This window comes from Buteo buteo, chromosome Z (genome assembly GCF_964188355.1).
Source record: "Buteo buteo chromosome Z, bButBut1.hap1.1, whole genome shotgun sequence".
In the NCBI taxonomy this organism is placed as follows: domain Eukaryota; kingdom Metazoa; phylum Chordata; class Aves; order Accipitriformes; family Accipitridae; genus Buteo; species Buteo buteo.
Window position 1 is genome coordinate 48,261,760 of NC_134204.1, and position 15,253 is coordinate 48,277,012.

The 15,253-nt window shown below is 35.9% G+C and overlaps 1 protein-coding gene across 1 annotated transcript in view; it reads right to left on the bottom strand.

Moving 5' to 3' along the window:
* The window catches only part of CNTNAP4 (contactin associated protein family member 4), a 250,869-nt gene that overhangs the window by 6,674 nt on the left and 228,942 nt on the right, over nucleotides 1-15,253 (bottom strand). Inside the window, exons 17-21 of the mRNA XM_075019693.1 lie at nucleotides 14,973-15,191; nucleotides 11,067-11,306; nucleotides 9,306-9,530; nucleotides 7,749-7,882; nucleotides 6,600-6,687 (exon numbers count right to left, since the gene is read on the bottom strand). Of these exons, the coding sequence (XP_074875794.1) occupies nucleotides 6,600-6,687; nucleotides 7,749-7,882; nucleotides 9,306-9,530; nucleotides 11,067-11,306; nucleotides 14,973-15,191 (906 nt within the window). The remainder of the gene's footprint in view (nucleotides 1-6,599; nucleotides 6,688-7,748; nucleotides 7,883-9,305; nucleotides 9,531-11,066; nucleotides 11,307-14,972; nucleotides 15,192-15,253) is intronic.

The window sequence follows — 15,253 nt, forward strand, 5'->3', positions numbered from 1 at the left end:
CAGCTATGCATCCTTAAGCATCTTTATAGCAAGTCATTTGCTAAGGGTACTCAATTTTTTTCAGCAAAGAAAGACAAAATTACTCCACTTACATTGCCTTCAAAAAAAAAAGCAAAAGCAAAACACAAACTCAATAACCTTCTTTCCTGAATTCTGTTTCAACCATCTTTCCTCTGTGAAGTAATACTGAAAGTCAGCAGACGTACAGATTCTAGCAGAACATTTTAAGATAAGGACTGTGCAATTGAAAGACTGGCTTTGACGTTTCTACTTTTATGATGGTGAAGATTTCAAAATTTTTCATGTTCCTGAATAATCTTATCTTGTCTCAAAATTAGACAAGTCCATAATACATTGGGTGAACTATTGACTGGCAGGTCAGGCTCAGAGAGTTATAGAAAATGGGGTTGCAACAGGCTGGTGGCCAGACAGCAGTGGAGTTCCCCAGCACACAATTTTAGGGCCAGAGCTCTTTAATGTTCTTATAAATTATCTGGATGCAGAAGTCAAACGTACATTAAATAAGTTTGCCAGTGATACTAAATGAGGAGGAGCTGTGGACTCCCTCAAAGGTAGGGACCATACAGAGAGATCTGGATAGACTAGAGAGCTGGGCAATGACCAACAGTATAAAATTTAACAAGAGCAACTGCAAGATTCTCCACCTGGGATGGGGTAATCCTATTTATACATACAAATTAGGGGATGAGAGACTGGAGAGCAGCCCTGCAGAAAGAGATCTGGGGGTTTGGGTTGATACCAAGTTGAATATGAGTCAACAGTGTGTCCTGGCAGCCAAAAGGGCCAACCATGTACTGGGGTGCATCAAGCACAGCATAGCTAGCTGGTCAAGGGAGATGATTGTCACACTCCACACTGTGCTGGTGTGACACTACCTCAAGTCCTGTGTGCAGTTTTGGGCACCTAAATATAAGAAGGACATCAAACTATTAGAGTGTGTCCAGAGGAGGGCAACCAAGTTGGTGAAAGGTCTCAAGGAGCAGCTGAGGTCACTGGGTTTGTTCAGCTTGGAGAAGAGAAGGCTGAGGGGTGACCTCATGGCAGTCTGCAACTGCCTCAAGAGGGGCACAGTGGAGAGGGAGGCGCTGATCTCCTCTCTCTGGTGACCAGCAATAGGACATGAGGAGATGGAATGATGCTATGTCAGGGGAAGTTCAGACTGGACATTAGGAAAAGGTTCTTCACTGAGAGGGTGGTTGGTCACTGGAACAGACTCCTCAGGGAAGTGGTCATGGCACCAAGCCTGTCAGAGTTCAAGCAGAGTCTGGATGTTGCTCTTACTCATATGGTTATTTTTAGGTAGTCCTGTGAGGAGCAGGGATTGGACTTGATGATCCTTATGGGTCCCTTCCAACTCAAGATATTATATGATTCTATGATTCAATGAATCTGCTCAGTAGAAAAAAATAATGCATATTTGACTTTCACATTTAAATTACCAGCTGTGGGTACTAACAATGTGCTTGGAATGGACTGCCATAAAATCTCACATTTGTGCAACAAGCCTGTATGAAAATTTTATTATGGCCAGGCTATTTACATTAAATAAATTTAATTTATTACAGCTGAAACTAATTATGCCTATACACCCACTGATTTCAGTTGAATCAGATATGGTCATTGCTTCTTTTTTTTTTTTCCTATGGCTAATATGTGACCACATAAATGCCACTATGTTGTTACTTTTTTTTTTAATATGAAGAAATACATTATTTTACTGACATTTACTTATGGTTCATATTGAAGTGACCACAAGAAGATAAATTACTGAAAAATATGCAATTAAACAATTATTTTTCTAATTTTTGTGTATAAAAAAATACCCTTTAAAAACACTCCAAAATGGTTTAGGCCCCTTTTCATTATTTTTGTATTTGTTTCAGCAGTTTACTGCTGAAAAAAATGCCAGTAAATAAAGCAGTTTAATTAACAGGAAGTAATAGTTCTGTCTTTGATACTTTTTGCTGCTTTTTCAACAAAAGAAATCCAGCAACCAGGAGTCACAAGTGGATATATTTTGTGGAACTGTCATTTATCGCACTGCTGAGATTGAGTAGAAAAAAAACTTAAAAATAACACATTAGAAGCCAAATATTTTTCAAACAGAATTATTTCATCAAACTAAAATATCTCCATTAAATCCCTGAATATTTATATTTTAAATACTGGTATTTTGCCCCAAATTGCAAGGCTCTAGAAACTTCCTCTTTCCCCAAATAATTATCCTGAAAAACTTCGGTATTGGAAGTAAAACTTGACAAACTTGGCTGACTAAATTAAAAATCTGATGAAAAAAAAATTCATATAAATTTGTTGGAGTACAATTATATGTACTTTAGATTGTGCATAAAAATGCATATTTTGTACTAACAGACTTATATTAAAGGCTTTTCTAAACCAGCTTTAAAGGACTGAATTTTATTGTTTTATTACTATATGAATCCTAAATTCATATAGTAGAAAAAGCTGCATAGAGAGAAATGGACATTTTTAAAGCAACTATTATTTAGCATGTGCTTCACTGCTGCACTTTTTCAGAGTACCCAGACATTATTGTTTTAAAAAGCTGATTGTAAAATTAACAATTTGAATTATCACTATATTTTTACATATCAGTGGAGCACAGTGAGAGTTTTGCAATTCTACCTTTCTTTTATCAGTAAAACTATAATAATTAGAGCTCTTAAGCAAGCTCTGTAATTATTAATTATCCTCAAAGATATTCCCATAAAGACAGAACTAAATTATACAATCTTATAATTTCAGAGATGAATAAACCAATGTAAGAAAGGACAATTTCACTACAAATAGAATGGAACAGTTTGAATACACAGAAATTCCATTTCAAATGTGGATACAAAATAGTTTACTGGTTTAACCTAGTCTTTCTTATTAAAAGTCTATTGAAAATTTGGTTTTATTTATTAGTGAAATAACCAATTATTACATTGTTGGAGATGTCCATATTCAGTATGATACCTTTGTTTAAGTGAATGGACTTCAAATCACACATTTTCTTAAGCTGGTGAAAATTTGTGTATAAAATCAGACCTAAGTAAATCTTGCTGAAAGCCTATCTTTGTCTCAGTTGGCATGGAAAGGTAAACAGCTCTCACTGAGGAAAAAAACATTGCCATAGCTCTCCACCTTCACCCTGGGGAAGCCTAGGAAGCTTTGTCCTGGGCAAATGTGGCTTTACTCAGTGGAAGTAAATTACTTCATTAGTGGGTTGCTGTAAAAAGAGAGGTTTCTACAGCCTTCTTACAGTGTGGGGTGCTTTGAGAGAAATTATCTTCTTAGAAGGAAAAAAAAAATGTAAGGAGCTCTCTGGACTGTATCCTGTGAACTATGTGGCTGAGTGTGCCGCTTCTCTTTTCCCTTACCACTTAACCTTCCAATATTTTGCTGAGTCCCAACACAGTTTAGCTTCCTGACTATTTGTCACAATCTTGCATAACATAAATTCAGAAGTCTTTAAATTGGAAGGCTAAGGTTCTGGGAAGTGAGGAAGAACACTGATTTTTTTTTTTTTTCTTATTTTTTTTTTTCCCTGGGAATTCAAAACTAGTTCAGCAGCTAACTCTCACATTTGCTTTCAACAAAAAAACTGAGCTATGTACAACTGCAGAAGAGCTCAGACAAATACTTCTCCAACTGAAGAACATTTGTAGAAAACCCATAGATTTCTGGCTTATTTTAAAACCTGTGTTTTTTTCCTGAACATCATTGCAAAGTAAAGAAATACATGATTTCATATTTTGTTGCTCCTTCTGTTTTGACCTCTTTGCTGAAGCAAACACTCATTACTTTTTTTCCACTGCCTTCGTAAAGTCTCCTTCCACCTCTAGACATGACTTCACAGGATTCAGGACCCAATGCAGTCAGATTTATAAAAGAAACAGCAGGTCTTCAATAGCATCTCTCCTTTGAAAGGGAGAGAAGTATATGTTTTCTTCAAGACAGATTCTGTAAACTGAGCCAAATTGGGCTGAGTGCCCCTGCAGGTCATTGTAACTCCATGCTTCACACTACCGTAGTGATGCAAAGCCATCATATAACTGAACAAATTCCCACCTCTGAACTTTTATAACAGTGTCGTTTCTTTGGAAGAGACATTAGTCCTGATAAAAAGAGACTTTTATTTGCCTAAAAATGTGCATTTCAATACATTGCATCAAATACATTTTAAAGTAAATTTGTGCAAGCTTTGATATGGAATTTCTTGACAAAGATAAAAAAACTTTAATTCTGTACTGGTCTGGTATTACCCTTATATGAGTGTGACTGCAATTGACTACTACACTTCAAAACACTATAAATTCCTGATTCAGTTTTACCATCTCTTTGTGGGGTTTTGAAATATTTTAAATTATTCTCTTCTAGTAGTTTATATTTCAGCTAATAATGCTTTAAAGTTATGCTTAAATGATCATTCTCTTTTCCATTCTCTGTGCATACCTACATAGTAGTCCTTTTCTGGACTGTGAGTTCTGTAAAGAAAATCAATGTTTCAAAAGTAATATACATTTCTGTGTATGATAGAGGTCCATAGTTATTTTTCCAGTAAGAAAACATATTAGCTACACTGTGATTCTTCCAAATAATCACAACTAAACAATAATTAGGATTTTTTTTTAAGTCTATAAATATGATCTTTAAATTTCATTACTTAATGAATTTTAAGCTACTTAGCATTTTATTACCATCATTTTGAAAACAGTTACCACTGTATGCATTTTATATATTAAATTTTTTTTTCCACCTCTTCCAGATAATAATCTCAGAACTGAAAAACACAACCATATATCTGATATGGATAAGGAATTAGCTGGATGGCCTTATCCAAATAGTTGCATGCAACAGCTCAATGTTTAAAAGGAGATCAGTAACAAGTGGTGTCCCTCAGGGGTCCATGCTGGGACCAGTACTATTCAATATCCTTATTAATGACATAGACAGTAGGATTGAGTGCATCCTCAGCAAATTTGTGGGTGGCACTAAGCTGAGTGGTGCAGTTGATTCACTAGAGGGAAGACATGCCATCCAGAGGGACCCTGGCAGACTTGAGAAGTGGGCCAATGTGAAGCTCATGAAGTTCAACAAGATCAAGTGCAAGGTCCTGCACCTGGGTCAGGGCAACACCTGGTATCAATACAGGCTGGGGGATGAAGGGATTGAGAGCAGCCCTGAGGGGAAGGACTTGAGGATACTGGTGGATGAAAAATTGGATATGAACTGGCAATGTGTGCTTGTAGCCCAGAAAACTAGTTGTATCCTGGGCTGCATCAAAAGAAGCATGGCTAGCAGGTCAAGGAATGTGATCCTGCCCCTCTACTCCACTCTTGTGAGACCCCGCGTGGAGTAGTACATCCAGATCTGGGGTTACCAACACAAGAAAAACATGGACCTGTTGGAGTGAGCCCAGAGGAGTACCACAAAGATAACCAGAGGGCTGGAGCACCTCTTCTACGAAGACAGGCTGAGAGAGATGGGATTGCTTAGCCTGGAGAAGAGAAGGCTGTAGGGAGACCTTATAGCAGCCTTCCAGTACCTAAAGAGGGCCTACAAGAAAGCTGGAGAGGGACTTTTTACAAGGGCATGTTGTGATAGGACAAGGGGTAATGGCTTTAAACTGAAAAAGGGTATATTTATATTAGATGTAAGGAGGAAATTCTTGACTGTGAGGGTGGTGAGGCACTGGAACAGGTTACCTGGAGAGGCTGTGGATGCCCCATTCCTGGAAGTGTTCAAGGCCAGGTTGGATGGGGCTTTGAGCAACCTAGTCTAGTGGAAGGTGTCCCTGCCCATGGCAGGGGTTTGGAACTAGATTATCTTTAAGGTCGCTTCCAACCCAAACCATTTTGTGATTCTAGGAAATTATTTTAGAGGAAAAAGAAATATCCTTTAACTTTTCACCAGCACCACATCTTCCTCTATTGTGGAGTTTTCTCAATGTGATGAATAGGAAAATAAAATGATATTGAGAATTTTAGGTCAGGATATTTTATTTTAACAAAATTGACAAAATGGTAATTGTAGATAGGTAAATTCCATTTTGAACATTACTACATACAAACAGACAGCTTTTGATAAGTCATCACTAGAAAAAATTATTTTGACATAGCTTAACTTGTTTTTAAAGAGCAACTCCAAGAAAGTTTTTGCTTACATTACCTTATCCCTAACTGTTTACATAAAAATCTAATCACAGAATGTTTTTCAATACAGTACATGATTAGTAGTATTCTATGGCATTTTTGTATGATTTCACAGTGATTTATTTTTTCCTGAGGGTAAAAAAAAAAAAAAAAAAAAAGTGATGTTTCATAATGCTTGATTGCAAAATGAGAGAGAGAAGTGTGAAATTATTTTTAATGGAACCTACTTGATCATTTTTCAGGAAGTACTTACCCATGATTATATTTGTCTTTCAACAAGACTGAAGTTTCTACCTTGATTGTGACTCAGTGTCTAACTAAATCCGAGACAACTAATATCTTTCAATGAGATTAGGTTTATTATTTTTCATGTGCTGTGATGATATTTTGATCTAGAAAACCCTGTGGTGTTCCACTTACCTAAAATCTTGCCAAGTGTGAGAGACCTGATTGCATTGAATTCTGTGCCTGAAGACAGAATAAACTTCATTCTTTCATTCTGGTTAACCTGCAGAACGGTGTGGTGAAAAACAAAGTAAATTAATGGAAGAAATATTAGTCAAAGTTTTCAAAAAAGCAGATAAGATCAAGGTTAAAAGTAGAAGAAGCTGAGGGAAACATTTGTTAGCATAAAAACTAATCAAGAAATAGATGATCGGCTTCCTCACATCACTGATTACAACTGTGATAGTTCTTAAGCATCCCACTTAATAAGCCTTGATTTATCTTACTGATTTGGTTGATTGCTTCTTTTTCATCTATAAGATGAATAAAAATGGTAAACCTTCAAAAACATGAAAAAGGCTCTTTTCATTAAAAGAGGCACTCAACATTTAGTTCATAAAGATCAAATATTGTACTGTAAATCGTCTGGCCCCTAGGGTACCTCTAGAACTACTTGCCTTCAAGCCTTCTACCAATGCATCATTAAGCAAACTCAGCTCTAGCCTCAAAATACTAACTTGTAACATCCAGGTTTTTAAATTTAAAAAATGAAGACTTCTTTACATGCTAGGATCTACTATTAGCAAATCAAATATTTCTATTTTATCATCAGACTTCCCCTAAAAATAACAAAAATCTTTTCCTTAATAGTCACATTGCTTTGATGTAAAAGGAACAATGAAAATTAGACAAATAGGCTTAAATTATCATCTAGATGGTAATATATTTGTACTGTAGTTTGATAGGTAATTTGAAACAAAAACCAAAATGTGAGACCCAAAATAAATGACAGCATGTGGCAGTACATATTTCATACAGAACACAGAAGTCATACACATTTCATAAATTGTGAAAATTTAACCACCAAACAATTTATTGTATTTTCATATAAAATGATGAGGAGTTATTGACCTTTTGAAATAGATGAGATGAACAACAAAGAGATTGTGTAATGTAGACTTTCACTGTGCATCATGAGTCTGCTAACCTTTGCATTATTTACTTGAGATATTAAAATAAGTTTATTTGGGGGTAGTTGCCTTGTTTTAACTATTTATTTCATTTTGCTTTGGATCCTCTATTTTTTTTATGATAATCCACTTTTTTTTTTCCTAACTGAATTACCTCTACAAAGAGCATTTCCTCCTCTCTGTTAATCTTCACATGTTGCAGTTGTCCATCAGCCATGTTTTTGATATTGATGCCGAAGACATCAGGATTTTGATGGCTATCTAGCTTGTACCTGATCTGTAAACTTCCTGCAGGGATAAATAGAGCAAAAGGTATAGTACACTACATACACAAAAGGCAGTGTAGATCATATACAATGTCTCCTGCTTCACACGTGCATTTGAAAAGCAAAACAAATGTTTGATTTATTTAAGGAATTGACTATGAGGAATTGACATAAGTGAGAAATGAAAGAAGGCAACATGAAAAGTAATAGCAATGTTGGAAGTAGGATGTAGTGACAAAGCCATAAACTGTCACAAAGATGAATAATGAGTTAAAATTTGTGCAGAAATTTTAGTGAGTACTTATATAGTTCAGCTGAGAAAGACTTGGTCTGGTAGCTCATGTCAATGTGACTTATCAAATAAAACTCAGTACCTTACAAGTACTGTTCTTGAATAATGTTTACACTGTCTGGACCTGTAAACCTCTGACCAGATGACAATTCAGTAGGATGTAGTTAATTGCTTCTAGTTCAGTTTCCATTTCTTGCTGTTAACTCCCGGTGTAATCTCTGCACCCATATAATCACACAGAGACTCTTTCACAGTGGAACACAGAGGCAGTGTGCTTTCCTTGTCAGGGATTCTGTCCCAGCTGTAGATGGATGACAGCTTTCTACTCATCCTTTGGAAAGCAAGGCCCAGGCCAGGCCCAGGCCAGACCCAGGCCAGTCATGAGTAAAATGTGTTCCACCTCACATGATAGGGTGGATACTACAGTTATCCTACACCCAAATCTGTATCCAGGAAAGCACAGGAACTTCTTTGAGCACAGAACCACTGTGACTGCAAAGAGTCTTTGATAAACCCAAAGAGTCAACTCAGTCTGTGGGTTTTTTTAATTAAAAAATAAAAATAATTTAAAAAAAAAATCTAGACATAGAAGAAAGAATGAAAAAGTAAGATCCAACCAACATTTAATGTTCATCTTAAATGTAAACATCAATTATGTTACGTGTATTTTCAGTCATATATGTGTATTTTCATAGGTATACAAGTAGCTTATGAATTTAGTTGAAAGAAATGACCTCTGATTAATTTGGAAAATGGATAATGCACTTTCAAAAAGTAGTTTATTTCATTATTTATCATATGGATGGCAATTAATATATCACGTGAGTTGCAGGCAGATCAGATATATTTTGAGTTTCATTTCAAAATTAAAAAAAAGAAGTGAAATAATTTACTGCATTGCTAAAGGCTTTCCAGAAATAAGTATTTTTGCCAACTTGACAAAAAAAAGCCAGTAGTAAAAGTTGAAATTACAGTAGGAGAAATGTTTTTCATGTGAAAAGCATTGCTTGGTGCAGCTGAAAAAAAAATATACCATTTAATGAAACAACAGGACAATGCTTAGTTTGTGACTCAGGTCTGGGAATCAGAGTGAATATGAGTTGGCAGCTATGATGTTCATTAGTGTTTCCAGACGACCTATCTGAACACTCACCATTTCTGGTAAGAATGACCGAGAGGTATTCCTTGTAGAAGGAGTTGACATAAAGCAGTAAACTTGGTGTCCGTGTTGTTCGGAAGGCAAATGTAATTGCTTCGCTGTTCAGTGTCATGTCAGCATAGAAAGAAGAAGCATGAGAACTAGAATTTTTTGCTAAGGTGTAGTATTCTTGAAAATTGTATGTCACAGAAGTGCCAGTCCCAAAATAGGCAGAGATCTCTGAAACAAAAAATAATTCAGTTTTTAAATATCATGCAAAACAAGACTAAAGCTCCTTTTTTTCCCTTTTCTGCCCCAGAAAAAAATAAAATGTATTCTTAACTATTGTCATAAAGCTGAAGAAGTCATATAAATGGAACTAGTGTTTAGAACTATAGAGAAAAATAAGACCCAACCTGGTCTAGAGCAAATGTCCAGTTAGCCATATGTCTTAAATATCAGTTGCAGGAATAAGTGTTTCTTTTTGTCTAGTTTTAAACATGCTTTCTGCTTTTTTCCTGTTTATCCATGTCCTCAAGCCTAATATGTCCTGTATTGTATGTATACTGCTCCTACAGAGAAATGCATGCAGCAGTTTGAATCCTAACTTATTGATTAAACTTGGCCACACCTGAAACACATATGTGGGACACTGGTCAGGTTACAGAAAGAAAAGGAGAATACAAACTGAGTTGTGCTCTTCTTATGGATGAATCACTCATAGAGGGCTTCTGTATCTCTGTGATATCTCACAGCCATTTTCTGCTAAATGTAACTGTCTTAGACTACCCTGTCACACACAAGCTCCACACTTTTTCTGGAAATTTCTGTAATCTGGCTCAGTATCTGTGACAGAAGATGACTGAAAATTATTAATATAGGTCATCCCACACTTTTAGCAATAGAAGCTGCTCTGCTCCTGCAGAATAATAAACATGGAGTGTGACCATTAGTCTCTTCTGCTATTTGCAGGGAAGTGGGAAAGTATCATTCCTCACTCAGTGGCTTTAGCTCCACGGCTATAGATATGGAAGGACTTCACATGAGTCATATATTCTTGTGATGGCAGTGGTGGCTGGACAGATTTTGTGTTCACTAATCTAGAGGAACAGGGAGTTATGGCATTTAAGCCACTGAGTATGTTGCAGAATGAATTTAATACGTGGAGGAAGTAAGCCATTTTTAGCAAATCAGAATAATATGCAAATACCAAAAATTCTAGATAAACTTCCATTCTTAAAATTCAAACTTGATGACTTGTGATCATCTACCAGTATGACACCATCACCAAAGAACTCCTTTAAAATGGCTGAAGACTTGGGATCAGTCCTGTTTCTGATGATCTCACTTTCTTCTTACAGTAAAAAGAAGTTTAAGGTTCTTCTGATCTTGGTTTGTTTTCCAAATTTAGTCTTAGTCTTAGTTTTGAGATTAAGACTTGAAAGACAGAAATCCAAAAGATTACTCATAAAGATATCATTCCTAACTTTAATATAGCATAAAAGAATCAAAGGAGTTGCATAACATTAAAGAAAAGATGCTGATCCTCTCAGGTAGTGTGGTTCTTGCTTTAAACAGTGTTGAAAGTATCTCTGGAAGACAGTGTTTAGCAAAATGTACACTTACTGAACAAATTCAGTTGAATGATTCTCTACGTTAAGTAAAAATTAAATATCTTGCAAGCATTTAAACATCTCTTTAAAAGGCTGTAAAGATCTTGTTCTGGACTCTATGGTCCCGTTTTCAGCAATTGATAAAGCTAAAAGACATCCTTGCCTTTCTTACAGAATGGCCCAGCATAGGCAGAGAAAGTACAGTCACAGGAGAATCCATTGTATTTCTCTCTACATTTTCCACCATTGTGACACAGGTTACCATAGCTGCTACAATGTCCAGGACAGCCTGGTTCAACTCCTGGTGTTATCTTTGCTCTCTCTTCCAGGTCAAGGGCCATTCCATTCAACCGTAACGAACGAATGCATCCCAAAAATCCTTTTTGCCTGGATGCTGTCCCACCTGAAAAAAATTCATAGGAGCTTTTAAAAAATTAAAAGAATTGATGTGTAAAAACCTCTTTATGTTTTACAGACCCTGAACAGACTATTAGGAGATTCCAAGATACAAGCCTATGCATGTGAAATTATTTATAAATAGCTTTAAAAGCATATCTGATTTCTTTTTTGTCAAATAATTACAGTGAACCCTTGAAGCTTTTAATGGGAAACAAGGACTTTGTACAGTAAGATACCAAGCAATGACGCATAATTCTGTTAATTCACAAAGGAGTAACATCCAGAAATTAAGTAGTTTTCTTTTTTTTTTTTTTTATTTTTCAAAATGAGAGAGGAGAGGAGAGGAGAGGAGAGGAGAGGAGAGGAGAGGAGAGGCGAGGCGAGGCGAGGCGAGGCGAGGAGAGGAGAGGAGAGGAGAGGAGAGGAGAGGAGAGGAGAGGAGAGGAGAGGAGGGAAGAGAAGGGAAGAGAAGAGAAGAGAAGAGAAGAGAAGAGAAGAGAAGAGAAGAGAAGAGAAGAGAAGAGAAGAGAAGAGAAGAGAAGAGAGAAAAACAAAAAAGAAAGAAAAAAGAAAAAAAAGAAAGAAAAAGAAAGAAAAAAAGAAAGAAAAAAGAAAGAAAAAAGAAAAAAGATGGGAAATAGAAAAAAAAGGAAAAAAGATAAAAGGCTATGGGAGAGTGATGAACTGTACAGTTTTACTATTTTAATATCCTTCTGACTGATCAACTGATCTGTGTGTCTGTCCATCTGTCAGTCTCGTGATAAATCATGATAACACAGACTTGGTGTCCAGCATGACATACTTTGTCCCATATTGGAAGCTGTGTTCATTCTTGAGTAATAGGAAGATTTATCCCCCTCACTACAGAGGAATATTAGTCAAGAGATACCTGACTACCAAGCATATGTGATAGAAATACAGGACAATCCTAAGGCTAACAACAAGTATTGCTTCCTTTGTTTTCACTGTTTATTTTTAACATACGTAACAACACGATGATTTTATGTTATCTCTGTTAAAATGAGCATTTTGATGGCAGCTTTAGGCTTTAGTTGTTCTGGCTTCTTTGGAAAACCGGAGTATACACATCTAAGAAGTAAAGAAAGAGTGTTTTAGCCTGAAGAAATCATAGGCCTAGGATGTTAGTAACTGACTGATGGGTGACTATGGAAGGTACTAGGTATACAAGATGACATTTAAGTAAAGAATGCCTCTGTTAATGTCATTTTTAGGACACTGTATGTTTAATTTTTCTCTAGATCCTTTCACTGGCTTGAGCAGACAAGCCTGAGCCTGTACCAGTGGAGTCACTGGAAGCAGTCAAACAGTAAGTCTCATTACTCCCTCCACTGAAGAAAAACATATTTAATTGAAGAGACAAAAATATCTTATAGATAGTTGGAATTTATAACAAGTTTCATTATTGAAAAGACTGGTTTAATTCAAATGCTAAATAAACTAGACACCATACATATCCACATGACAGTATTGCAGTTGCAGAAACTGAGAACCCAAAAAAATCTTTCTGTAGTTATAGAAAACCCTCACAAATTATATTTAGGAAATACATGACACAAATTATTCAAATTAATCACTGTCATTTGTCATGTCACACCTCAGAAACACTGTTTTGACTGAATAAAATTTAAAAAATGCCATTTTTATCAGTTCTGCTCCAAATTATTTCAAATTAATTGAAGAAACTCATAAGGGACTTCAAAGTACACACTATTATAGTGAATGTTATTTCATTTTACTCCCAAGATCTTGAAGAATTTTCAGAGAGAAAAAAACTCCACAACACCAGAAGCAAAACAACAGAATCACTCTTCTAATACAAGTATTCACCTGAACATTATCCAGAGAAAACAAGCTAGACAGCTTGCTTGTAAGTAAGTCAAAACAGTTTTTAAATTGTCAGCTCTATACAGGAGATGGATGTATATAAATTTGCTAGAATTTGTCAAATTGTTTGACAACCCCCCACACTCTATTCAATGGCCAATTCATTCATTAAAAAAATGCCTGCAAGTGCAGCTGTCAATACGGGTTAGTACAGTATTATATTTTTTGGGGAGAAGCGTTTGAAGAACTAAAGATCAATTAATTGTCAAAATCATTAGAAAACAATTTAGACTTGATATTACCATAAACCCCAGTAGAATTAGACTATTTCTTAGTCTTACTTCACAGATCAGACCTTGCAAATTCAAACTGATCTAATTTCAACTGTTCATATAATAGCAGTTACATGGTAAGTCGTCAGAAGACAGCAATATACTTTATTATAGTATAGTAAACAGAAGTCTCCTAGTCCTTCCATTAATAGTTCTAGTCCATTACTGTGAATATAAACTAATTTTAACACTTCTCCTAACTCCACTATAGCTAATATCTTGGATATCTTCTTTGTTATAGAATCCTCCTCCATGGTTTTAATCAAAATATAAAATTCTTCAATGTTTGCTGTAGTGTCCAACTTCTACCCTTGATGCTTTTTGAGGCACAGGTCGGAATTCTGATCCCAGCATACAAGGGTTCCCTCTCCATTTAGTATTTTCCTAAGGATTCAGTTTCTGTAGCTACAGTTTCAGAACAGTATTTCATTTAACTGCAATCCTCCCCAACACACAACCAATAAAACACATATTCATTTAGTACAATGTGTCTCATAGCAGTTCTAGATAAAGATCTGTTTAAAAGTAGGGCAGACCTTATGTGCTCTTATACTGTATTCCATACATATACAGCAGAAACTTATAAATTTGTAATATGGCAATATTACAGTAAGGACACTACCATGTACATAACACATAGCTCTACGTAGATCTATGAAACAGCTAAATAAACTTAATTTTTTGTTATTCTTTTTCTGCTTTCCCAGAGTTTTATGTAAACACATTAATGTCATATTTGCTAAAGTACAAAGGTGAAAATTTTCAGGTAAATATCTTCCTTTGAAGCTTTCATGGTTTAGACAGAAACAACCATAGATCTGGATTTTTCCTGGTTGTGTGAAATCAAAGAATAGTACCTTTCTCTTGTTTCCCATTCTAAGTAAACACAGTCTGACTATTTCATTAAATGAAAAAAGTGTGCAAAGGGCAGAGGAGTAGATCACAGATTCATAGAATGGCAGAATGGTTTGGGTTGGAAGGGACCTTTAAAGATCATCTAGTTCAACCCTGCTGCCATGGGCAGGGGCATCTTTCATTAGATCAGGTTGTTCAAAGCCTTGTCCAACCTGACCTTATACACTCCAATGATGGGGCATTCACAACTTTTCTGGGCAACCTGAGAAGTTGTGGATGAAGGTAGACAACAAAATTTCCTTGAAATTACAAAAATAATATATCTTCTTTCAGCAGATGACAACCTCTCAAAAAAATGGTGCAAATGAAGATCCTTTGGTTGTTCTTCAAACAAACTTCAAAAGAAGAAAACTTTGCTTGAAATCCTGTCCAGCAGTAACTATAGGGCAAAGCACTGAATTTGTGATCTCAAAATAGAGCTACATCTCCATGGATTTTTCACAAAGGCTCTCATACCATCATACAAACTGTTTTCAAAAGACCCAGTTGCTATCTTCACACCCCCCCCTTTTTTTTTTCCTTCCTTTTCATAATTTCATGATGATAACTAGGAAAGATTCTGTTAAATGAGTGCCTACCTACAAAAAGCTGGCTGTTGAGCTGTAGGCGAATATGCCCATCAGGTGGAGCACTGTGAGACCTTTGAGGAAGCTGATCTACTTGTAAGGATGCCTCTTTGATGTTTCGTTCAGCCTTCACGTAATGCCACTGGTTGTCATTTAAGGAAGTAAGTGATTGCACTGTAACTTCTCTAGGTCCATTTCCAACATCAAATGAAAAAATTACTTCAGATGGAGCTACAAAGAAGACAGTAATAAAGGACATTTAAATTATTTCATAGTTAAATGGACCACAAACT